Below are 23,693 nucleotides of genomic sequence, written 5' to 3'. Positions count from 1 at the left end.
CTTGATTCCATTGCCCCAGCTTTGAACTGTGTTGGGGACCATTTCTTCCCTGCCCAGCCTCACAGATCTCCAGCCTTCAGGCACTGCAATAGAACCCTTAGCTTGCAGGGTGCAATGGTGCAAACCCGTAATCCCAGTGACTCAGGAGGCTGAGGCTGGAGGATGGCAAGTTAGAGGCCAGCACCAGCCACTTAGCAAGGATCTACCTAGGCAACTTCGTGAGACCCTGTGTCAAAATATAAAAATAAAAAAATTGTGGATGTGGCTCAGTGTTGAAGCACCCCTGACACTACTAGTTTGTGGAGTTAATTGGTGGAAAGTGAGCCCCTATCTTCTTACAAAAGAGATCCCCATGGGTTTGAGTCAAGATGCAGCTCCTTTGGCATTTAATTTACAAACTGCTTGCCCCCACCCAATCCTGCCCAGGGCTTTCTTCCAAGACAGTTTTTGCTCCTATTGGTTCCCACCTGTGTTTACATAGAGTCAAGATACCCAGCCAGATCAGTGATCCATAGTCATCTTCGTTTGGGTTAGTGCACCACCATGTTCCATGTTTGAACATCAAAACTGCAGTGTACTTCTCAGAACTGTCCTCGTGGCTAAGTGACCCATGACTATACACACCCATTTCAAAATTGCTCTTATCCTTCCAGGCCCAGCAGCTTTCTTGACCCCCTCCCTGCACTTAAGTCTACCTATGTCCTGTCACCTGTCTTGTGGCTCCTTTGCCACTCCTCCCAGGATGGTGTCTTTAGCTGGGAAGGACCAGGGTGTGTAGGCACACAAACTAGAAAGAAGCAGTCATTCTGCGTGTGTGCAAGTGCCCTGTGGTCTCCTCCTCCAGGTTTGCACCCTGGGTGTTCTGCTTTTCTCATCATACTCCAAAGTATGGGAGCTGGCCACCTTGGCCACCTGAACCCTTTGCCTAGGAAGCCAGTGCCAGAGTGCTTCAAATGGTTGCAGGAAATTGACCCAAGACCATGCAGAGGGAAGGCAGATGCTCTTGCCAACAAGACTGAGCACCTACCAAGTGCCAGGCACTAGCTGCTTGGGTCTGCAAAAGCTCCTAAGGGCCACTTGAGATGTTGCTTCCACTTTTCAGATGATGAAACTGAGGCTCAGAGATTCCTAAGCATTGGTCTACATTCACAGTTTGTGACATTGTGGGTAACTTCCTTGCAGAAGCCCCAAGACTAGCTAGTGAGCGGCCCAGGATTTCAACGCTGGCCTCCCTTTCCACCCAGCACAGGCCCTGGCTTGGGCCAGCTTGCCCTGGGTCTGCCTGTGAGCTCTGCCTGAAATGCAGCTACTACCACCGCAAACATATAGGGCCCCCAGCACATCCAAGGACAAGACACTCTGGACAGACACTGGGAAACTGGTCCTGGAAGAGAAGGAAGAGAGAGAAGGAAGAGAAAAATGAGAAAGGAGGGGAGAAGGAAAGGAGGAAGGGGAAGGAGGAAGAGGGAGCCCAGGCAGCCCTAGCCTTGCCCTGCCCTTTCCAGGGACCAAGCCAGGCTCCAAATGACTAACGCAGCAGTCGGCTGAGAACACGGGCTCCTTCCAGGGCCCAGCCAGGCACCGGGAAGGGAGGGCGGGGCCTGGCTGCATACTTTCCAGGTTAACATCTGGTTTCATTGAACAATCTCCTCCCTCTCACATCCTCCCTGCCAAAGGCTGTGTGTGTGTGTGTGTGTGTGTGTGGAGAGAGAGACAGAGAGAGAGAGAATGAATTTAGATCAGTGGTTCTCAAAGGGTTGGCAATTTCTAGAGACATTTTTGGTTGACACAGCGAGTGGGTACAGGCCAGGGTGGCTGCTGCACATCCTTCTGTGCCCAGGGCAGTCCCATGAGCATGAACTACACAGCACACAAGATCACTAGAACAAAGGCTGAGAAACCCTGGGTTCTAGGCTCTGAAGAAGACGCCCATCACCTCATCTGCTTCTCTCACCTACGCCTCCCATTCTGTAGGGAGCAAGAAAGGCTAAAGGGCAAGTAGAGGGGCTTGTAGCTCCTCCCTCCCTTCTGAACCCCGCCTCCCTGTTTTCATTTGGGGTTCAAGCTAGAGCCACCGGAGGAATCCAAAGGGAGCTCTGCCTTCATGTCCCCACCTCTGCTGGCAGACCCCAAGGCCTTCTAGATGTGCAGCTGCCGGGGGGTGTGTGTCCTGCTACCAGGACCTAGAGCAGCAAGCAGGGCCTCAAGATCTCCCACATGGTAGCACGGCAGGTCTAGGAGAGCAGCCCACGCTCTCAACTCCTCCAGGCCAGGTGCATGGCACAATCCACAGTGGTGCCTGATTCTTTGGTGGAAGGTCTTGAGCCCTGTTGAAATGCAGGGGGAGGGGGAAGGCCACAATCCCACCTTCTGGGCAACTTATAAAATCCTATCCCCAAATAAAAAATAAAAAGGGCTGGGGATATGGCTCCACTGTAGAGCATCTCTGGGTTCAATTTCCATACCAGAAAGAAAAAGGAAGAAGAAGGAGAAGGAAAGAAGGAAAAAGGAAGAAGAAGGAGAAGGAAAGAAGAAGGAAAAGAAGAGGAGGAGGAGGAGGAGGAGGAGGAGGAAAGAAAGAAGGAAGGAAGGAAGGAAGGAAAGAAAGAAAGAAAGAAAGAAAGAAAGGAAGGAAGGAAGGAAGGAAGGAAGGAAGGAAGGAAGGAAGGAAGGAAGGAAGGAAGGAAGGAAGGAAGGAAGGAAGGAAGGAAGGAAGGAAGGAAGGAAGGAAGGAAGGAAGGAAGGAAGGAAGGAAGGAAGGAAGGAAGGAAGGAAGGAAGGAAGGAAGGAAGGAAGGAAGGAAGGAAGGAAGGAAGGAAGGAAGGAAGGAAGGAAGGAAGGAAGGAAGGAAGGAAGGAAGGAAGGAAGGAAGGAAGGAAGGAAGGAAGGAAGGAAGGAAGGAAGGAAGGAAGGAAGGAAGGAAGGAAGGAAGGAAGGAAGGAAGGAAGGAAGGAAGGAAGGAAGGAAGGAAGGAAGGAAGGAAGGAAGGAAGGAAGGAAGGAAGGAAGGAAGGAAGGAAGGAAGGAAGGAAGGAAGGAAGGAAGGAAGGAAGGAAGGAAGGAAGGAAGGAAGGAAGGAAGGAAGGAAGGAAGGAAGGAAGGAAGGAAGGAAGGAAGGAAGGAAGGAAGGAAGGAAGGAAGGAAGGAAGGAAGGAAGGAAGGAAGGAAGGAAGGAAGGAAGGAAGGAAGGAAGGAAGGAAGGAAGGAAGGAAGGAAGGAAGGAAGGAAGGAAGGAAGGAAGGAAGGAAGGAAGGAAGGAAGGAAGGAAGGAAGGAAGGAAGGAAGGAAGGAAGGAAGGAAGGAAGGAAGGAAGGAAGGAAGGAAGGAAGGAAGGAAGGAAGGAAGGAAGGAAGGAAGGAAGGAAGGAAGGAAGGAAGGAAGGAAGGAAGGAAGGAAGGAAGGAAGGAAGGAAGGAAGGAAGGAAGGAAGGAAGGAAGGAAGGAAGGAAGGAAGGAAGGAAGGAAGGAAGGAAGGAAGGAAGGAAGGAAGGAAGGAAGGAAGGAAGGAAGGAAGGAAGGAAGGAAGGAAGGAAGGAAGGAAGGAAGGAAGGAAGGAAGGAAGGAAGGAAGGAAGGAAGGAAGGAAGGAAGGAAGGAAGGAAGGAAGGAAGGAAGGAAGGAAGGAAGGAAGGAAGGAAGGAAGGAAGGAAGGAAGGAAGGAAGGAAGGAAGGAAGGAAGGAAGGAAGGAAGGAAGGAAGGAAGGAAGGAAGGAAGGAAGGAAGGAAGGAAGGAAGGAAGGAAGGAAGGAAGGAAGGAAGGAAGGAAGGAAGGAAGGAAGGAAGGAAGGAAGGAAGGAAGGAAGGAAGGAAGGAAGGAAGAAAGAAAGAAAGAAGGAAAGGCAAATAGCAACCAGCTCTGGCTGAGGCAGGTAAAGCCTCCTGGGCACCGGCCGCTGTGGAATGTGCCTGAATGTGCCTTTGCAGCCTGAAAGTCAAGCTCCAGGCCTGACCCTGACCTCACAGGTCAGACAACTTTGGGTAAGTTGCTGGACCTCTTTGAGCTGCATTTGCTCCGTCGGCAAGATGGGGATGCTAAGGCTATCTGCTCCACCGGCTGGCCAGGGGTGCCCTGGCAGGGGGCCCGTGGAAGCCAGTGCAGGTGTCATGATCAGTCTTGCAGGAGGCCAGCTATGGGCCTCGCTGCCTCCTGAGACTGGACAGCACAGGACCCCACAGCCAGCTGCCGGGACCAAATTCCACAGCCCCCACGAGCTGCCTGATCTTTGGGCAAATTATAATCCTCTGTACCTCAGTTTCTCCACTGATAAAGTGAGAATAACAAGAGAATGAATATCAGAGGCCTACTGTGCGCTAATCCAGGTGAAATGCCCAGACTCCTTAAGCACTGAATAAACCTTGGCTGTTTTGCTTTGGTTTTCTGTAGTACTAGGGACGGAGCCGAGGGCTCTCCACCACTGAGACACACCCAGGCTTTTTTTTTTTTTTTTTTTAAGACAGTGTCTCCTAGGGCTGGGGATGTGGCTCAAGCGGTAGCGCGCTCGCCTGGCATGCGTGCGGCCCAGGTTCGATCCTCAGCACCACGTACAAAGAAAGATGTTGTGTCTGCCGATAATTAAAAAATAAACATTAAAATTCTCTCTCTTTAAAAAAAAAAAGACAGTGTCTCCTGAAGACAGTGTCTCCTGAAGTTGCCCAGGCTGGCCTCAAATTTGTTTGCAATCCTCCTGTCTCAGCCTCTCCAGTAGCTAGGATTATAGGCGTATGCTACTGTGCTAGACCTGAGCCCTTATTATTATCCATGGCACATTTGCCTAGAACATGACGTGGGAAGTGTGTTGGGAAAGTGAAGGAGCAGAAGGTAGAGAAGAGTTGGACAGTGGCCCACTTCCCGTGCCCCAAGGGGACACAGAGCCCCTAGGAGGAGAATCCGTGTCAGGCAGTAGCCCTGGCAGCTGCCTTTTGTAAGAAGCCTGGCTCCCACACAAGTGGCCTGGCTGGGGCCCTCATTCTCCTTCCTGACCTCCACATTTCTCGTGACCTTGAGCTGCCTGGCTCCAGCCCTATGACCTCACCCCACCTTGGACATCCTTGATCTGGGCCTTCCTTGATGGTAAGCTGGAGCGTCTGGTGGTCAGGGGCTCCTGGGACTCCCAGGGACTGGTGGCAAGGTGAAGGCACCAGGGGCATTGCACCAGGGGGGCATTGTGACATCCCTTTACAACACAATCCTGTCTTCCTAAGGAGACCCAGGTCAGGGCTGGGACTGGAGTTTCAGGACTTGCAGGGGTCTTTTAGTCTTGACCCTGGCCCACTCTGCTATCCCCTCTTCCCACAAACCCCTAGAACCTCCAAACTGTGGGTGATGGGTGGTGGGCGGTGGGGTAAGATCATCCTAGTAATTCAGGGAACTCCAGAGGGCCTGGTGTCTCCATAGCTCCCCAGCTTGTCGTAAGAAATCACTGTCAGAAAGGGACTGTTCCCTGCTATCTCTATGCTCTCTTCTCTCTCTCTCTCTCTCTCTCTCTCTCTTTTCTTTCTCATCTACCTACTTACCTTTCAAATAACAGCAATAGAATGGATGGATGGATGGGTGCATGGATGATGGATGGTGGATGGGTGAGTGGATAGATTAATGGATAGATGAGTGGGTGGGTAGGTGGATGGATGGATGGGTGGGTGGATGGATGGATGGTTAGATGGGTGGATGGATGGGTGGGTGTATAGATGGGTGGATGGGTAGATGCGTGGGTGGGTGAATGGATGGGTGGATGGTAGATGGATGGGTGGGTGGATAGATGGGTGGATGGATGGATGGGTGGGTGAGTGTATGGGTGGATGGGTGGGTGGATGGATGGGTGGGTGGGTAAATGGATGGATGGGTGAATGAATGGATGGACAGACAAGGGTGGGAGGGTGACTGGGGAGGCAGATGGGCCTGGTCAGTGGGTGGTAGATAGGCTGACCCTCCTGATCCACCTCTGTGGCCTCGTCCCTTGTATCTTTTCTTCACTCTGCAGTAGCTCATTTTTACACACACCCGGCTCTCCATCCTCTGAGTCACTGCATGGGCTGCCTCTTCTCCTGGACTGCTTTAAACAGGGGAGATGAAGGGATGGGTCGATGGGTAGACAGATGGCTGGCTGCTTGGTGACTGGCTGTGGTAGAGAGGATAGATTGATTGCAGACCCAGGAGTTAGACTTGAACTTGAATCCTGGCTCCACCATTTGACCAGTATGAAAGTTTGGGCAAACTAGACCTTCTTTGGACTTCTGTTTCCTCATATGTTAAATGGGTAGACTAAAGTGTACCTAACAGGGCTGGGCAAAGCACTCGGGGCAGTTCTTGGCACAGAGCATGCACTCCATAAATATTAGCTCTCATTATAGTGGGTACCCTACATATCAATTGGATTGATATGTAGGTGGCCGTTTGCACTTCCCTGTCCCTCATTTCAAAAGCCAGGTCCTCACTACCTCCCTGGGGTCCTGGCTCCCCAGGGCCATCCTTGGCCAGCATCTCCCAGGAGTGTCAGAAATCCCTCAATAGGAACCATGTGGGCTTCTCCTTGGGGTCCGAAGGGGTGGTGGAGGAGGACCAGGAGGAAGGAGACAGAACAAGCCTGTGCCATCGTGCCCTCTGCCAAGTGTGGCCTTTTTTCCCCCTCCTGGCACCACGTCAGCACTGACTGTTGGTGACGGGGTGGACTTTGGGGCCCATGGGCAGGTTAGAAGTTGGGGTGTTGCTGGCTTGTGGGCTGTGCCTAGATCTCACACCCTGATGGTAATGACCCCTAATTTCGAGGAGGCTGGGAGGCTGGGCAGGGAGGAGGAACAGTCCCAGCCATCAGGACTGCCCCACAGAGCCCCTCACCTGGTCTCCAGAGCTCAGGGCAATGAGGTGCTGCTTGGGAGGGAAGGGGAATGGGGACGTGGCCTTCTGGGCAGAGTGGCCTTCCTTCCAGCTCTGGAAAAGCGGCCTGGCTCCCAGCCTGGGGCCTGAAGGAGCTGGGGAGCAAGAGCCACCATCAACACACGCTTAGTCTCAGCAAAAGGGGTGGGATGTTGGCTGACAGCCAGGAAGCCTGGGTGACCTGAGACAAGTGCTTCCCCCTCGCTGGGCCCCCTTTTCCGTTTGTGTACCCTGAAGACAGTGTGTCCCTTCGCCTTGGACGTGTGATCGTGGGTGAACTGAATTACATCCTGAGGCCCTCAGGCAGGGACCTGCTGTCTGACCATAGCACTGGCATCTGACACCAGGGTCCCAAGCTCAGGCCATTCAAGCCTCACTGGGGAAACTCAAGAAGGGGCAGTGCTGAGGAATCTGCTTCAGGAAGACACGACCCAGACAAGCTGTCTCTGTCTTATTTCGTTCATAAATTGTATTGCTTCTCAGTTTTTTGGCTAAGATCACGGGTCATCTGTAAGACCTTGGGACTGGGAGTATAACTCAGTGGTAGAGCGTTTGCATCCCCAGCACTAGGGGGGAAAAAAGATTCTGACTTCTGGACCCACTCCAACTGAGTTCCGATCCCAGCTCTTCTCAGCTGGGTGACTTGGACAAGTTACTTAACCTCTCTGTGCCTTAATTCCTGATCTGCAAAGTGAGGATAGTAGAGTTTCCTTGAAAGCTCAGTGATCACTGAGCCATCCTGTAGTCAGGCGTTGCTGTGAGTTAGGTCGTGGTTGCTGCTGAACTCCAGGCCGTGCTGATTCAACCCCTGGAAGCTCCCTTTGGGCTTCCCCTCTCCATTCCAGCCACAACCTCATTTTGTTCATTATGAGATTTCCGGGGAGGTAAGGACTGTGCTCCACACCCCAGAGTGCTCAGCGGGTGTTTGGGAAAGATGAGGAGAGATGTTGAGGCTCAGAACAGCCTGGAGCACAGAAAGATCCACTGCTCTCTCCCCCAACATATATAGCTTCTCCCCTCCTGTCATCTCTGTCCCCAAGGTGCCAACCAGGGGTTGTCAGAGTCCTGCTACAGCCCTGCTCCAAGTAGGCCTGGTTCTTTGCACATTTTCTCTACCCCCTCTTACCTGCTGTGTGATTTGGACAAATTACTTCATCTCTCTGATCCTTACATGTTTTTCCTTTGTTGTACCTCAAATATAGAGAGCTGAATTATTCATATGCCTTGCTTTATGGTGCACTATTACCCCTGGCCCGTGAAGGCCTCCTCTCTCGGAGTAAATTCCCCCCCTATATCTCCATCCCCCCGCCCCTGCCAGAGGCAACCATTCCTATGTGCTTACTGACTATCTTTTTGCTCAAGTGTTCTCACAAAATATATACTGTTGTCTTGTGTGCAGGTGGTTTCATTTACCTAAGCGGTAGTGTGTGTTTTAGATCTCGTTCTGCTGTTTATTACTTGGTCGGGTTCTGAAGATTTTATCCTTTCCTGCTGTTTGAAGCTCATCCCTGTTGCTGGGTGAGCATCCATCCCTTGCTTCCGATCGCTGTGCAGTCCTCCTTGGACAGTGTCCACATTTTACCTCTCTGCTCCCTGAGATGGACCCCCAGGTGCCTCCAACTCTCCATCCCCATAAACAATGCTGCAATATCATCCCATCTATGGCCCTTTATTTTTGAGACAGGGTCTCACTGTGTTGCCCAGAGTGGCCTAGAGCTCCTGGGCCCAAGAGATCCTCCTGCCTCAGCCTCCCAAGTAGCTAGAATTACAAGTGTGTGCTGTAGCACTGGACTTGGGCCATCCTTCCCCAATCCGCTGTGGTTCTGGGGATCAAATCCAGGGCCCTGCACAATGCCAGGCAAGTGCTCTACCTCCAAGCTACACCCCCAGGCCAGAATTTTGGTTCTTACATTTTGTACTTAATTAATTTATTAGGGCTGAGGTTGTGGCTCAGAGGTATAGAGCTCGCTTAGAATGCGTGAGGCACTGGGTTCGATCCTCAGCACCACATAAAAATAAAATAAAGATATTGTGTCCACCTATATATTTTTTTTATAACTATCCACCTACATATTTTATTTTTTATAACTAAAAAATAAATATAAAAAACAAATTTTTAAAATGTATCTGTGCACATGCACATGGAAATACACATTTCAGATTGTGGGATGTTTTGTAATAGAATATTTTTACCTAATCTTCAAGGTGACCTTGTAGATGCCTGCCCCACGCTGTCTTCCCCTCCCCAATCCCCTCTTCTTAGGGTTCTTGGCTGATTGACACTGCTCTCTTACAGGCTCTGATGACCTCTGTCCCACCCAAAGTCAGGGCCGGGGATGGGGAGGGAGTGCTCAGGGCTGAGTGCTGAGCAGACCCTCCTACTGGGGTGTGTGTGTGTGTGTGTGTGTGTCTGTCTGTCTGTCTGTCTTTGCAGTACTGGGGATTTAAACCAGGAGCTCTACCACTGAGCTACATCCTCAGCCCTTTTTATTTTTTGAGACAGGGTCTCTCTAGGTTGCCCAGAATGGTCTTGAACTTGCACTCCTCCTGCCTCAGTCAGGATGACATCCCCACACCACAGCATCTGGCCCTCTGCTGGTACCTTCACTCACTCTCTCACTGAGTCACATCACATCCTTATGTTCCCAGTCCCTGTTCTACATACTAACAAAGTGAGGCTCAGGGAGGAAGGATGTGGGGAGGATCACACCCTAGAGGTGTACCTGAGCCAGGATTCAAACCTAGTCTGCAGCCAAGGATCTCACCAGGGTCACAATCCCATCAACAGAGCCCACATATAAAAAGAGAGGTGCGTGTCTTTCCAGCACCTCCAAACAGTGCTCCCCAGCCAGGCAGACTTAGATGCCATGCCCTCAGGCATCAGCTAAGTGAGTGTCCCTGAGCCCCCTCTCAGGAGAGGGGGGAGTGGCCCCCCAAACCAGAGGGGAGTTGAAGTAGGTGGACTGGACACTCCCAAGCCCCCACACCTCAGCACCCCACCACTGACCTAAGAAACCTTTCAGGAGCTAATCTGGGATGTGTCCTGCCTGGGAACAAGACGCTGGGCAAGATGGTCTGCAGTGTGTTATCATCTGGGCTTTGGGGTGATGAGTTGCTGATGTTTGCTCCTGGAGAGTTAGCTGCAGAGACCCAGGGGTGAAGGTGTCCCTGAGGATGTCTCTGCCTGACCTTTTCCACTCAGGTTCCACTCTCCCTGCTGTGTTGGAGGAAAGACCACCGACATGACAAAGGCATAACTGGGTCTCAGGAGAGAGCAACTTCCAGGCCCCAATCCCACCCCACATTCCAGAGCTGACCAGTAGAGTCGGCACTCGGAGTTTAATGAGTAATCGCTGAGCAAAGGTTTAATTATATGATTGGGCTTTTGTCTGTTATTTGATTGTTTCTCTTACTGGAGGAGCAGGTGTGTGGTGTTATTAGATGACAGGAGTTGAGACTGAGTGGTGACAGCACTTGGTGCTGAGCTGGACAGAGAATTAGGCCTGACTCTGCCCCTGGGAACTTGGCCTCAAATGCTTACAGGCCTGTTAGTCTGTGGGGTAGCCTCTCAAATGTTCACGTGCACCTGAATATCCTGGGGTCTTTATTAAAACACAGCTTCTCTGTTGGGTAATCCATCAATTCATTATGTCTCATTATGACCTTAAATTAATAGCTCATTTGGAGATGAACATGGGCTCAGAGAGGTGGCCCACAGTCTGGCAGGGGCCTGAGATTACACATTTCTGAGATCCCAGGTGATACAGATGCTGTTGATTCAGGACCACACTGGGCAGCAGGCCTCTTGCAGGCCAAACTAGTTATTCCTTCCTTAGTTTTTAATAGGAAATGTATTTATTATATTTGAAATTAAAAAAAAAATTTCCCCCAGCCTTCCCCAAATAACCACTTTCAGTAGTTTTTTTATTTATTTCAGTGGTATTAGGGATTGAGCTCAGGGATCCTCTGCCCCTGAGCTATATCCCCAGCCCTTTCTGTTTTTATTTTATTTTTCTAAATAATAGGGCCACTTAACCACTGAACCACATCCCCAGCCCTTTTTATTTTTTATTTTGAGACAGAGTCTTGCTAAATTGCTTAAGGCCTCACTAAATTGCTGAGGCTGGCTTTGAACTATACAATCCTTCTGCCTCAGCCTCCTGAGCCTCTGGGATTACAGGTGTGCACCACTGTGCCCCACCCTCAGCCCTTAAAAGCAGGGTCTCACTATGTTGCTGAGGTTGGCCTCAAACTTGCCAACCCCCTGTCTCAGCCTCCCCAGTCCGTAGAATTATAGGTGTGTACATGGTACCCAGCCACTTTTATTAGTTTATCTTTCCAAAGTTTCTCTGTGCCAAAACAAGTAAATAAGACCAAATAAGACCGCACATACCCTGCCCCACCTCCTGCTTTTACACAAATGGCAGGACACTACTATACACATGGTTTGGTTAACAGTTTATCAGTTCATCATGGAGATAACTGACTCAGTTGGCTGACTCATCTATTTTTAGACTTACATTATTATTCCATCCTGTGAATGTGCCACAGTTTATTTAACCAGCCACCTCTTGGTGGACATTTGGTTCTTTATGATGTTTCTAGCTGTCTTTCCTAGCCCCCCATACCCTGGGCAACCTTGCTGTGACCTCCTTCCCACCCCCAATTCCCAAGCCCCTGCAGACAACTCCTGCAAGCCCTCCCCTGATCCTGCAGCCCACCCTTCTTGCTCTTATCTCCGAGGCTCTGTTCTACAGTCAGTCTCCTCCTCCTTTTCCCCCCTCCTCATTTACCTCCCCACTCTCCATCTTTCTATGACTCTCTGCTTGTCTTACCAAACAGACTGCAGCAACTGGAACCCAGGAACCAAGTCTCTGATTCCTGTGGCTTCTTTCCAACCCAGAGCTGTTCACACAGCTGTTTTCAAGAATATTAATTATACTAGGATTAGAGGCTCACACCTCTAATCCCAGCAGTTTGGGAGACTGAGGCAGGGAGATCGAAGACTCAAAGCCAGCCTCAGCCACTTAGCGAGGCTCTAAGCAACTTAGCAAGACCCTGTCTCTAAATAAAATGCAAAAAAAAGTGCAGGGGATGTGGTTCAGTGGTTAAGTGCCTCTGGAATATTAGTTATCCAGTGGAGGTTGCATGTGAATGGAGCCACTTGCCCACGACTCTGCTGGGCCTGGTGTGGGGTGTAAGAGCTCAGGAGCTACCTGGGGTAGGAGGGACCTCATGCCTCAGGGTTTCCAAAAAAAAAGAAAGAAAGAAAAAGAAAAAGAAAGAAAGAGAGAGAGAGAGAAAGAAACCCTTTCTGGTGCCTGAGTGTCTAGGGCACTTGGGTGGGTTGTGATGACCAGGGCATCTAGGGTTCTTTGTGCCTTACTGATGTGGGCAATGGGAGGAACCATGATGTGGAGACAGAAGGTGGATGGATATATGTACAGGCGCTAGGATGGGCTCTTTCCTTCCTCATTAACATCCTTGTCATCCTTCATTTGCCAGCTCCAGTCTCAATCATTCTAAGAAGCCTTCCTGGGCTACTCCAGCCCGTGCTGACCTCCCCACCTCGGAGTTCCTGCTGCATGCATTAGTGACAGCAATCACAGTCCTCCACTTAGTCATCCACACTCTGCCACCTGGAATCTCATAAACCTTGTCTGCCCAGTGTGACTCCAAGATCTTCTGTGACAGAAACAGGACTGATTTTATTTCCTTATATCCCCAGGTCCCCCCACCCCCACCCCAGTGTAGCACTAGGCCACTGGGAACTCTTCCACAAAGATTTCCCGAATGGACTGGGATGGTTTCCAGGACTGCTGTGGTAATGGGTGGGGTGGGACAGAGTTGACCACAGATGTGTGTCTGACCAAAACACACATGGATGTCAGTTTTTTGTTATGTGACAAAATACCTGGAAAAAAAAAAAAAACTTTAAAGGAGGAAAAAAAATATTTTGGCTCATGGTTTCAGAGGTTTCAGTGCCTAGTTGGCTGGCTCCATTGCTGTGGGCATTATGGTGGGACAGAGCATTGAGGTGGAAGAGCATGGTAGAGGAAAGCTACTTACCTCAGGGCCATCAGGAAGCAGAGGAAGAGGGCCCAGGGATGACATATAGTTCCCAAGGGCATGCTCCCAAGGACCCACTCCCTTCAACTAGATCTCACTTCCCACAGTTTCTAACCCCTTCCAATAATCCATTCAAATTATGAATCCATCAATGGATTAATCCACTGAGGAAGTGAGAGCCCATATCCAGTCACCTTCCAAAGGTCCTACCTCTAAACACTGCTGCATTGGGGACCAAGCCTTCAGCACATCAACCTTTAGGGACATTCCAGATCCAAGCTATAATAACAGGTGTTTTCTTTCTTTTTTTTTTTTAATATTTATTTTCTAGTTGTAGTTGGACATAATACCTTTATTTTATTTATTTATTTTTATGTGGTGCTGAGGATCGAACCCAGGGCCTCGCACATGCTAGGCGAGCACTCTACCACTGAGCCACAACCTCAGCCCAGGTGTTTTCAAAATGCTACTGTCCCAGGCTGGGGGTGTGGCTCAAGCGGTAGCCCGCTCGCCTGGCATGTGTACGGCCTGGGTTTGATCCTCAGCACCACATACAAAGATGTTGTGTCCACCAAAAAAATAAATATTAAAATTCTCTCTCTCTCTCTCTCTCTTAAAAAAAAAAAAAAGTGCTACTGTCCCCTTGATCTGTTCCTCAGTCCCTTCCCACCTTGCACCTGGAAGACAATAACAACCACAAGCCCTGAAGGCCAGGCTCATTTGGTCTCTTGATGCTGAAGCAAGCGAAGGGGTCTTTTCAGAAATGTCACTGTCATGAAAAACAACTGAGATGTTAAAACAACGAGACAAGCAAAGTTAATATGTGAATCTGGACTGTGGATTGGAAAAAAAAAAATAAACGAAAATGACATTTGGGGCACAATGGGGAAATTATTACTGTGGAGTATTAGATGACAATAGTGTATCAATGTTAGGTTTCCTGAGGGTGACAGAGGTTTGATCATATAAGATAATGTTCTTAGGCAACGTATGCTGAAGTATTAGGGGAGGAATTTTGCAAAATGAAAAGAAGACAAAATGCTTTTGGTTCACTCTTGGGGGAAGTTAGGGGAAGTGGGCTATCCCCAGGGGAAACAGATGGCAGTGAGACTTGATGGCTCCCTCCAGGCCTCCTGTCCCTACTGCCCAGAAAACAGCATGCCGACCCCTTGGCCTGACTCCCTGTCTCAGCATCTTTCACACAGGGTCTCCCAGCTGCTCATCTGATGGGAACTTCTCCAGTGGGCAGCCACCTTGACTTGGCCAGGATGGCATACCATGTGCTTTAAAGGACCACTGCTTGTCTTCCTGGAGGGTGAACTGAATTCTAAACGGATTCTACCCATCTTTGGTATTTACCTAACTCTATGGGGAAAAAGCATCTGATGTCCACAAAATGCCAAGAGTTAGTTCTCCTACCCTGTTTTTGGAGCCCTATCGATAAGGATATTTGCCATCTTTGTCACTAGATTGGAATACCAGCTTGCTGTTTTAGTTTTTCTGTGCTTTCTTTTTTCTTCTGGGCATGTCCTTGCATCATAGAAGCCCACATTTTTAAGGACCTGTAGGATGCTTTGACTTGCTAGCTTTAGCCAGGAGCCTACCTTCTGTTGGATGCAAGAGTTATTTCCAAAATGAGCATTCTGACCTGGTCACTAACCGCCTTCGGAAGTAGGGAATTTGCTCGCAGCCTTCGCAGCCTTGGCTTCCCCAGAGAGAGGGAAGAGGCGGTGGAGGAGGCGGCCCAGGAGGGGACCTGGGGAGGGGGCGGCTCTTCTCCCAGGCAGGGCGTGGGCTGGGCGAGGTCCCCAGCCCACCCGGGCCGTGCCAACAATGGCCTGTTGTAGAAGGAGGCCGGGAAGGAATGTGGCCCGGGGAGTTGGGCGGCGGGGCGGCTGCTGTGGTGGCGGCCGCGGGGCGGGGCCGGCTCTGAGCGGCAGCCTCTTACCTGTGCAGGTAGCTCGCATTTCCAGGAGAGCGGCGGCGCCCGCAGCACCTGTCGCCCGGTGCGCGGGCCAGGAGGACGGCGGGGGACATGGACTAGCAGAGTCCCCTGGGGAGACCTTGCGGAGTTCAGTCCGGGACAGGGCAGGGCGAGGGAGGGCAGGTCCTTCCCCGGGGCTCGCGTGGCCTGCGGCAGCATGAAAAAGAACCAGACGGTGCAGGGCACCTTCAGCAAGCTCTTCGGGAAGAAGCACGCCAACCCCGCCGCCACCTCCCTCTACGCCACCAACCCCCCGTGGATTTTCACCCAAGAAGCCCCGGAGGAGGGGACCAGGGATTTTGGTAAGTGATTCCTGGGGACAGAGCGGGATGCAGGCGAGTGGCCCGCAGCGCTGCCTCCCGCCGGTTCCCGCTCCTCCGAGCGCTGGGAAGGCGGGAGCCGGCCGGGCGCAGGGGAAGGGACACGTTGGAACCTGCGGCTGGCCGAGGGGGAGCTGCTGGGAAGAGGAGGTGCGCACCGGCAATCAGGGAAAGAGCCCCGCGGGAGAGAGGAGCGGGGAAGGAAGGGACCCGGCCGCAGAGAGGGGACAACTTCGCAGCGCCACTTTGGCCCCAGGCCCTCCTTCGAGGTGTTTTTTTGTTTGTTTTGTGTTTTTCCTTTCCTTGGCGGAGCTCGTGTTTGCATTTCCTGAGGTTTGTGGGGTCTCCCCCATCCCCCACCCCCAAATCCGCATTCCCTCTGAGTCAGAATGTTCCTCCTATCTAGGGCTCCTCCTTTCCACTTCCTCCATCCTCCCCAGCTCCTGTACTGCCTCTCCTGGCCCAGAGTGTCCATCAGGCAGAGAGAGGGGCTGCCCTCTGGGTGACCACATGTTTGGCTTTGTGTAGGTGAAGCCTGGGAAAAATCAACATTGGCCACTACTCACAGGTTACCAGCCTATTTGTGACACCAAGTTATTTATTGGCGCTTGCCAGGTCAACCTGAGGCCTAGGTTGTCTGTGGGCTCAGTCTGAGGAGCCAGAGATGGGGCAGTGGAGGCCTGACCCCAGTTGTGGCTGGTCCCTGAATCAGGGTGGTGTGGCTTTGTAGGCCATATCAGCGCAGCCTCCCGTCTGGCTGTGGGTCACCTTGTTATGAAGTTTGTACCCTCTACAACTGGAGGGAAGTCAGAGGAGAGGGACAAGAATTTGTTTCTTATGTATGATTTGTGGATCTGGGTCCAGGGAAGGGGACAAAACAGGGTCACCCATCATCTCCTTAGCTTCACCATAACCACGCTGTCTTCACTGACCTTTATGACCACTGTGTGGGTCCCTTAGAGGGTCTCACCAGCCTGGGCCCCTGCTATGGATTCAGTTCAACACCCAGGGTCAAGATACAAGGCAGGGTGGACAGGAGCTGGGGATCCCTGGCCCGAGGATCTCAGATCAGTGGGTGAACAGAGCTAACCATGTGGCTCTGTAAGGAATTCTTAAGTGTATGCGGCACAGAAAAAAAGAGGTAGCTTCTGACTGAATCTAGCATTTGAGTGAGAAGGAAGGACATTCCTGGCATGAGGAAGGCCCCCATGAGTTGGAGCCATGGCTTAAGAACTTACAGAGACTGTGTGCTGGCCTATGTCACTCTATGAGGCCTAAACAGCTCTCCTGGCCTGAATGAAGACATTCCATAGCAAACATTTATCGATCCATTCTTAGGTACAAGGTCCCATCCTGATACCATTCTGTTGCATGGTGGCATGGTGAGGCACACCATGCTATTCCAGTAACTTGGGAGGCTGAGGCAGGAGGATTTCATATTTGAGGCCAGTCTCAGCAACTTAGTGAGAACCTGCCTCACAAAGAAAATGAAGAAGGGCTGGGGGCATAGCCCCTGGGTTAAATCTCCAGTTCCACAACAAACAAACAAACAAAAACAGTAAAATTGTTGTGTCATTGATTGGTTGACTTTTCCTCTAGAGTCAGGTACTATTATTAGCATTCCTGTTTGACAGATTAAAGACAGGCGCAGGGAGGTTACATAACATACCCAAGATCACATATCTTTAAATGGTGGAGCTAGGATCTTCCTAAATACAATTCAATGATTTTTCCCCCCTGGTATAAGGGATTGAAACCACTGAGCCACTTCTCTAGCCCTTTTTATATTTTGAGGTAGGGTCTTGTAAGTTGGTTAGGGCCTCACTAAGTTAATGAGACTGGCTTTGGGCTCCTTTGATCCTCCTGCCTCAGCCTTCTGCGCTACTGGGGTTACAGGCATGCGCCACCAAGCCTGACTCAATTCAATGATTTTTAGTAGAGTCCTGTAACTACCACCACAATGCAGTTTGAGAACGCTGCCCTTACCCCAGAGGCTTCCTTGTAAGGCAGAGCCAACCTTGGAACCTAGGCAGAGGCCATACTCTTAGCCAGCTTGCTGACCTCCCTCTATGGAAGAAGGGTGAACTTGACCTGAGGGGCTTCTGCCTCAAGAATACCCCCCCACACACACTTATCCCCCACTGGGAGACCTCAGAGGGGCCTCTGGGGTACTTCCTCTCCATTTTTCCCTGGGCTGAGTTGTCCACTGGTGGGAGACTCCAGTGAGAGAAGAGGGACGTGGTGCACCTCCCGCCAGCTGCTGCCTTCACCCGTCTGGGCAGGGCTGGAGCCCAGGGGACTGTTCCTCCCTGTCCCCAGGGCAAGGCTGAGTCTCCAGCTGACTCAGCCAGGCGAGCCTGCACATGGTGGGGTGGGAAACAGGGAAGGCTCAGCAGGCCGGCTCCCCGTGTTGTGGGCTGTTCCCTGGAGTGCCAGCTGGAACAGCAGAAGCCTTCCTCCTTGTACTTGGAGTTAGGGAGGGGAGGGACTGGAGTTAGGGATTCTGGGATGGGATGGAAATGCCAATCCTGCCTTAGGCTTCTGCCTTTGTCAATAATGTGGGGCTAGCCACACTCTGAACCTCAGTTTTTCTTCTCTTCAATGGGGATGGTGTCCAGGTCACCTAGAGGAGGGCTGCCCGAGGCCGTGTATGTGACAGCTTCAAAGAGCACTAAAAAGAAAATTGCCCCAGTGTCCAAGTCGAGTCCCTGCAAGAGATTATATGGCCCACAAAGCCTGAATAGTTACTGCCTGCCCTTTACAGATTTGCCAGTCCTGCTCTAAAAGGCGATTCCTATTATCAGGTCATTCCCAGCTTTGAGCCCTGCCTGCCCCTGTCTGCTTCAGCCCCTCTTCCTGACATGGCTGTATGCCAGAAAAAGTCGGCATGAGGAGGCCATCTTTGGGTTTCAGAAGGGCGGTGGTTTGAGTTCCATAGGGATCCTGAATCCTCCCAGGCCTGGAATTAGATGTCCCTGGTGTCCAGCTCTTGGAAAATAGGTGGAGAACGAAGAGGGGACATCACCATAGACGTGTATAGGGGAATTAAGGAGTAACTGCTTGGTGTGTGGCTACAGCTGTGTAACAATCTGTTTGCACAAGGGTAGGCTGGGTGCCACGGGTAAAATGCAAACAGTCATGTGAAGGTGGTGACAGCTACATTTTCCTTTAAAGAACTTCCCTAACATGTGTTCCAGTAATTAGAAGGACTTCTTGCTGAAAGCAATTGCAATTGTAATTAAGCCTTCTGCCCTCCCCCAGCCCAAACCGGGGCCTTGAAAGGACACACAATTGTCCTTTAAGTGCATGAGAAAGCAGAGATGTGGATCTTTGAAAATCCCTGATAAGGGACTGAGCTGCTGCGGAGACAAAGCCACCCGGTGGCTCTGCTCTGCTCCCTGGGCTCTTGGATTCATTGAGGATCTTTATCTCTGGTCGCTGCTTGGCACCCCAGCCATGGGGTACTCTGTTCGTTGCCCTCTTTTATCCAATGGAAATCACCTTGCCACAACCACTAGGACTTTTATTTGAAATGCAGATTCCTGGGGTCTCACCTCAGTCACACAAGTCAGAATCACTGGGCCCAGGCTCTAGGTCTTTAACCAGCTCCCAGGTGACTCTCCTGTGTAGAATGATTTGAGACTCCCAGGCTTTCCTTCCCACATGGAACTAGGCTGTTCTCCTCCTTTGACTCCCTGCAGTGTGTACAGTAGGTTGAAAATAAATGTGTATGGGATATGGCCAGCTCCTTATCAGGAAAACTCAGTGTTCCCTAGAGTGGCCACTGGTTCTGGCATTCCTATTCCTGAGGTCCCCTGATTTTGTAGCTCAGGCCAGGCTAAAGGCTGGGAAACCATGAACCCCCAGAGCTGAGCCCCGATTTCCTGCTAGGGCTGAGCTAGCACCAGCTTCAGAAGGCTGACCTGTGCCTTACAGGGGTGTAAAGGAGACGTTTGTTTACTCTTGTCCCCTGGAGGTGTGCTGTGGTTTGCCGGTGGTTCAGTGTACACACCACACACACACACACACACACACACACACACACACACACGCCTTCACCAATGCCCCTTTACATAAGCACCTCACATAGCTCACGTCCAAAAAGCAGGCCCTCCCTTGACCCTGCAGACCAGCTACACGGTGCCCTTTCCCTCCTGGCCAATAAATTAATAATAACAATATCATTCTTACTGGTGACCATTCCCTGAACCAGGCTCTGTGCTAAGAGCCACCTGCCCTCTCAACTGAGGAACACACGCCGCCGAAGGCTCAGGTTGGTTCAGTGGCTCAAAGTCCTTGCTCTGCGGGCAGCTCAGACATCAAAGAGAAAACAACGTCCTGGTATTTGCTAAGATCAGATTCTGATTTTGTAGGACAAGGTGGGGAGAGTTTCTAGCAAGTTCCAGGTAAAGTCATCCTGCTGTTGTACTAAGCAGCAAATCCTAGCCAGGAAGTAGAGGGCCCTGTTTGCTGTGCCGTTCCCCCTTCAGCCCCCACACTGGGGGTCCTTTGAGCTGCCTGCCCCAGGGCTCCTCCCCTTCGGTTCCCTCCTCCTCTGTTCTGTGGCTCTTCACCCCAGGGCCCCTCCCCCCTAGCCTAACCTTTAGTGTCCCCTCTGTCCTTGGACAAAGGCCTCGATCTGGTGCCCTGGTCAGGCCTGCTGGGGCTTGCTGGGACAAACTGGCCTTTTCAGGTTTCTGTCATGTGGACCTGCTAATTAGCAAGGAAGGGCCTCATTAACTCATTTGAGGGTTACATTCACATGGGGCCACCCGCTCCTGCTTCCCGAAGGCAGTGGCTCCCCTAGTGGTGGAGGACAGGATGCCCCACCTTGTCCTTCACCAGTACTCCACTGTGCCTCTACAGTAAGGTAGAGTAGGGGGAGGTCTGTTCTGGGGTGCTGGGTTACTCTGGGTCAAGGCAGCAAACTCTCCAAGTTACTGCCCCACCCCTCTTAAGACCCTAGAATCCGATTAGACTTGTGGCCAGCGTTCTTGAGGTCATTTAGGGGCTCCTGGCAATTTGGGGCTCCAGACCATCACTCCAGCCCTCCTCCCACCCCTGCTAGTTTCTTTCCCTCCCCTGATTCTGGGAGGCATCCTACAGAGTAGGACTAATTTCCCCCACTTTACAGGCAGAGAAACTAAGTCTGAGGAGTACCCACAGTTGGTAGGAATTACATAGAGGAGCTGGGATGTGAGCACAGACACCAAAAGATGTCAGTCCCTATATCCATTTGCTTCCTTCTAGGCCTCACCAACTTTCAAAATTCACCCTGAAAAGAAATGGACATTGAGAGAAGAGACTCTGTATCCCTGCATTTCCCCCTGGCTCTGCTGGATATGACCAGAGAGAACTGGATTCTAGATTCAGGTTGCCCAGGCTCAAGTCCCAACCCCTTTGTTCACCAGTCATGAGACTGTGGGGCAGGGGACATAAGCTCTTTGAGCCTCAGTTTCTTCAGTGAAAATTGGGAATAATAAGGGTACCTCCCCCATGGGGGTGTGAGGGCTTAGAACAGTGCTAGGGCTGGGGAGGTAGCTCAGTGGTAGAGCACTTGCCTGGCATGTGTGAGGCCCTGGGTTCCATCCCAGTGCTACAAAAAGAAAGCAGTGAAGGAAAGTTTGTATGTGTGAGTGAGTGAGTGTGTGTGTGTGTGTGTGTGTGTTAGTTACTGGGAATTGAACCCAGGGCACTCTATCACCAAGATCCATTCCCAAACCTTTTAATTTGACTTTGAGACACAGTCTCCATAAGTTGCCCAGGCTCGCCCCAGACTTGCAATCCTCCTGCCTCAGTCTCCCTGGTGGCTGGAATCACAGGCGTGTGCCATCACACCTGACGAAGAGTCTGTCTTGTAATACATGTAACAATAGTAGATGTCAAACGTTTAAGGATCTAATTAAATTAATTTTTCTCTCTAGTTTGGACAGATCTAGGATTTGGAGAACTAGATAATTGTCCCAGAACCTTCTAACCTCAATCTCCATGAGCTCTGTGAGCAGCTTTGGGGCTGGGGAAGAAAGACCATTTTTACCAGGCTTTCAACACTTAACTCTGAAAAAAGAAATGCAGAAGACTCCATTAGGCTCCTCTTCTTGGGAAGAAGGGAGAAAAAGGAGCTGAGAGTCAGTCAGCAGCTTGTCCCAGCCCTCAGTGTTCCCAGAGCACCCCCCAATTTAAACACACATGCACCCCACTCAGGCAGAGAGCAGACTGCTATGGGGAGAAGCAGGGAGCCCTGTGTGGGGGAAGGACAGCTCAAACTGCAGGTCGGAGACCCTGTAAACCCAGGCACCACCACAGCTGTGTGACTTTGGTCCCACTCCTCCCACTCTGGGTCTCAGTCTCCCCATCTGCCAAGAGGGTGGTTGGAACCAGCGCTAAACTGGGATTAGGACCCAGAATGATCCCTGATGAGAGCAAAGGATCACCTGCCTCCTGATGGCACTCAGCCATGGGTACAGGTATTCTCCCTAATTTGCATGTGTCATGATCTGCTTCAAACTCAAAAGCCCAAACTCTTGGTGGGGGAAGAGGAGGGGCGCAGAGAGAGAGTGAATGAGCAATGCTGATGGCAATGATAAGGTGATAAGCAGCCTTCCCACATGTTGAGCAAAAATTACCCATCAGGCATTGTGCTAACACATTCCATAGTTTTTCTCATTTAGGCTTGCACCAGCCCACCCAGTAGGGACCATTGTTCACGAGTGATCCTCCAGGGCCCCATAGTTAAGTGATGGAGCAGAGACTGAAGCCCAACTTCACCTGGGCTCTAAACCTGCAGTCTTGACCCCACGATGCCCTGCCTCCCCTCCCAGATGAGGAGCTGGCCTCTGCCTGGGTGATTCTGACCTGGGACAGAGCCTCAGGCACAGCCAGATGACTTCCTTAAGCCAAGGGCAAGGTCAGGTTCTGAGACAGGAGGTCAAGAGGGGAGCTACGTGTCTTCAGGCACCAAAAAATAATTCTGAAATGGGTTTTTGGATATTAGATGGTATCTATGGCAACTCCAATCCTGAGCAAGGGTAAAAGGAAGGCAGTGTCTCTCCTTCACTCCCTGTCAATATGTGAGGGAGAAACTTTTAGGGAGAAAAACTAAGGGAGTCCTGCACACAATCCTGTCATGAAGAGGGCTTAATCTGTGGGGAAGGACTGTGTTAGTGCTCGGGTTTAGGTAAATGGAGGCAGATCTGAACCCACTCCTGCTCTATCACCACATTACTGGTAGGTGGATCTGTCAGACACTGAGCCGAAGCCTCCTGCCTCAATGGGCTGGGGTCCACCAGGGACTCAGGCTTTGCTCACAAGCCTTTCTGGCTGCTGTTGTTGCCCAGGACTCTCCGGAAGGGCCTCCCTTTCTTTGGAAGCTTTTGAGTCTAAAAGCAGCTCTTTCTCTTTTTCTTTTGAATCCCTCTGGATCTTCGTGGTCTGACCCAGGCCTGGCAAATGGGAAACTTCTGGAATCACCAAGAACTCAGTGGGAAAGGAACGTAGGGAAAGGGCAGATGCAGAGGTTGCTGGGTTCAGGGTGTTGAGTTGCTGGGGTAGGACCTTCTGTATGAGCCTCCTCTCCAGCCTCCCCTTCACCTCCTCCTTTCCCTCACCCCTCAGGCATCAGGACCTTCCAAGTCCACCTTAACTTCTCAGCAGCGGAAGGGACTGCTCCTCCGAAAGGGCTGTTCCCCATCCTTGCCACCAATCCAGTGGAGTTCACTTACTTCCGTGGGAAAGTCCCCAAGGTTGGACTCCTGTCTTTCTGTTCAGCTTTGGTCCTTGACCTTGAAGCTGGGAAAGCTTCAGCTGATCTTGAATACTTGGAGGACCTAGCTTATGGTGACGGCCACACACGTCTCACCGAATGGCATTCCTTGACCTGGCAGAAACTGAGCCAGATAGGAAGGGCCCAGAGAGGCCCATCAGATCCTGGTTACACCTCCTTATCTATTTCTTCCTTCCTTCCTTCCTTCCTTCCTTCCTTCCTTCCTCTCTTTCTCTTTCTTTCTTTCTTTCTTTCTTTCTTTCTTTCTTTCTTTCTTTCTTTCTTTCTTTCTTTCTTTCTTTCTCTTAAAGCAATGCAAGCTTATTGTTGTTTATTATTTTACAATCATATAGGCCAGAAGTCTGACATAGGGCTAAAATTAAGAGGTTGGGAAGACTTGGCTTCTTTATGGAGGCTCTAGGGAGGGTCTGTTTTCTTGCCTTTTCCAGCTTCTAGAGACTGCTGCCACTCCTTGGCCATCCCCTTGCATCTTTGCAGCCATTGATAGCCAGTGGCTGGTGGAATCCTCTGGTTATATCACTGGGCTCTGCTTCCATCCTTGCGTTTACACACTTACACGTGACACAACGCTGAGGACTGGGAAAGCAAATTGACTTTCCAGAGGTGCCAAATGGATTTTCCCAGAGAGCGACAGCTTAGTCATTTACAGACAAGACCCATCCCTGTCTC

The 23,693-nt window shown here is 51.0% G+C and overlaps 2 protein-coding genes across 2 annotated transcripts in view; one reads left to right on the top strand and one right to left on the bottom strand.

Moving 5' to 3' along the window:
- The window catches only part of Guca1anb (GUCA1A neighbor), a 66,280-nt gene that overhangs the window by 1,621 nt on the left and 40,966 nt on the right, over positions 1–23,693 (bottom strand). Inside the window, exon 2 of the mRNA XM_048805314.1 lies at positions 14,886–15,068. Coding sequence (XP_048661271.1) covers positions 14,886–15,068 — 183 coding nt within the window. The remainder of the gene's footprint in view (positions 1–14,885; positions 15,069–23,693) is intronic.
- The window catches only part of CUNH6orf132 (chromosome unknown C6orf132 homolog), a 32,248-nt gene continuing 23,621 nt past the window's right edge, over positions 15,067–23,693 (top strand). Inside the window, 1 exon segment of the mRNA XM_048805315.1 lies at positions 15,067–15,223. Coding sequence (XP_048661272.1) covers positions 15,079–15,223 — 145 coding nt within the window. The 5' untranslated portion in view covers positions 15,067–15,078.

This window comes from Marmota marmota, unplaced genomic scaffold (genome assembly GCF_001458135.2).
Source record: "Marmota marmota marmota unplaced genomic scaffold, marMar, whole genome shotgun sequence".
Taxonomy (NCBI): Eukaryota; Metazoa; Chordata; class Mammalia; order Rodentia; family Sciuridae; genus Marmota; species Marmota marmota.
Note: the sequence above shows the minus strand (reverse complement) of the source record. Positions and strands in the feature narration are given on the sequence as shown.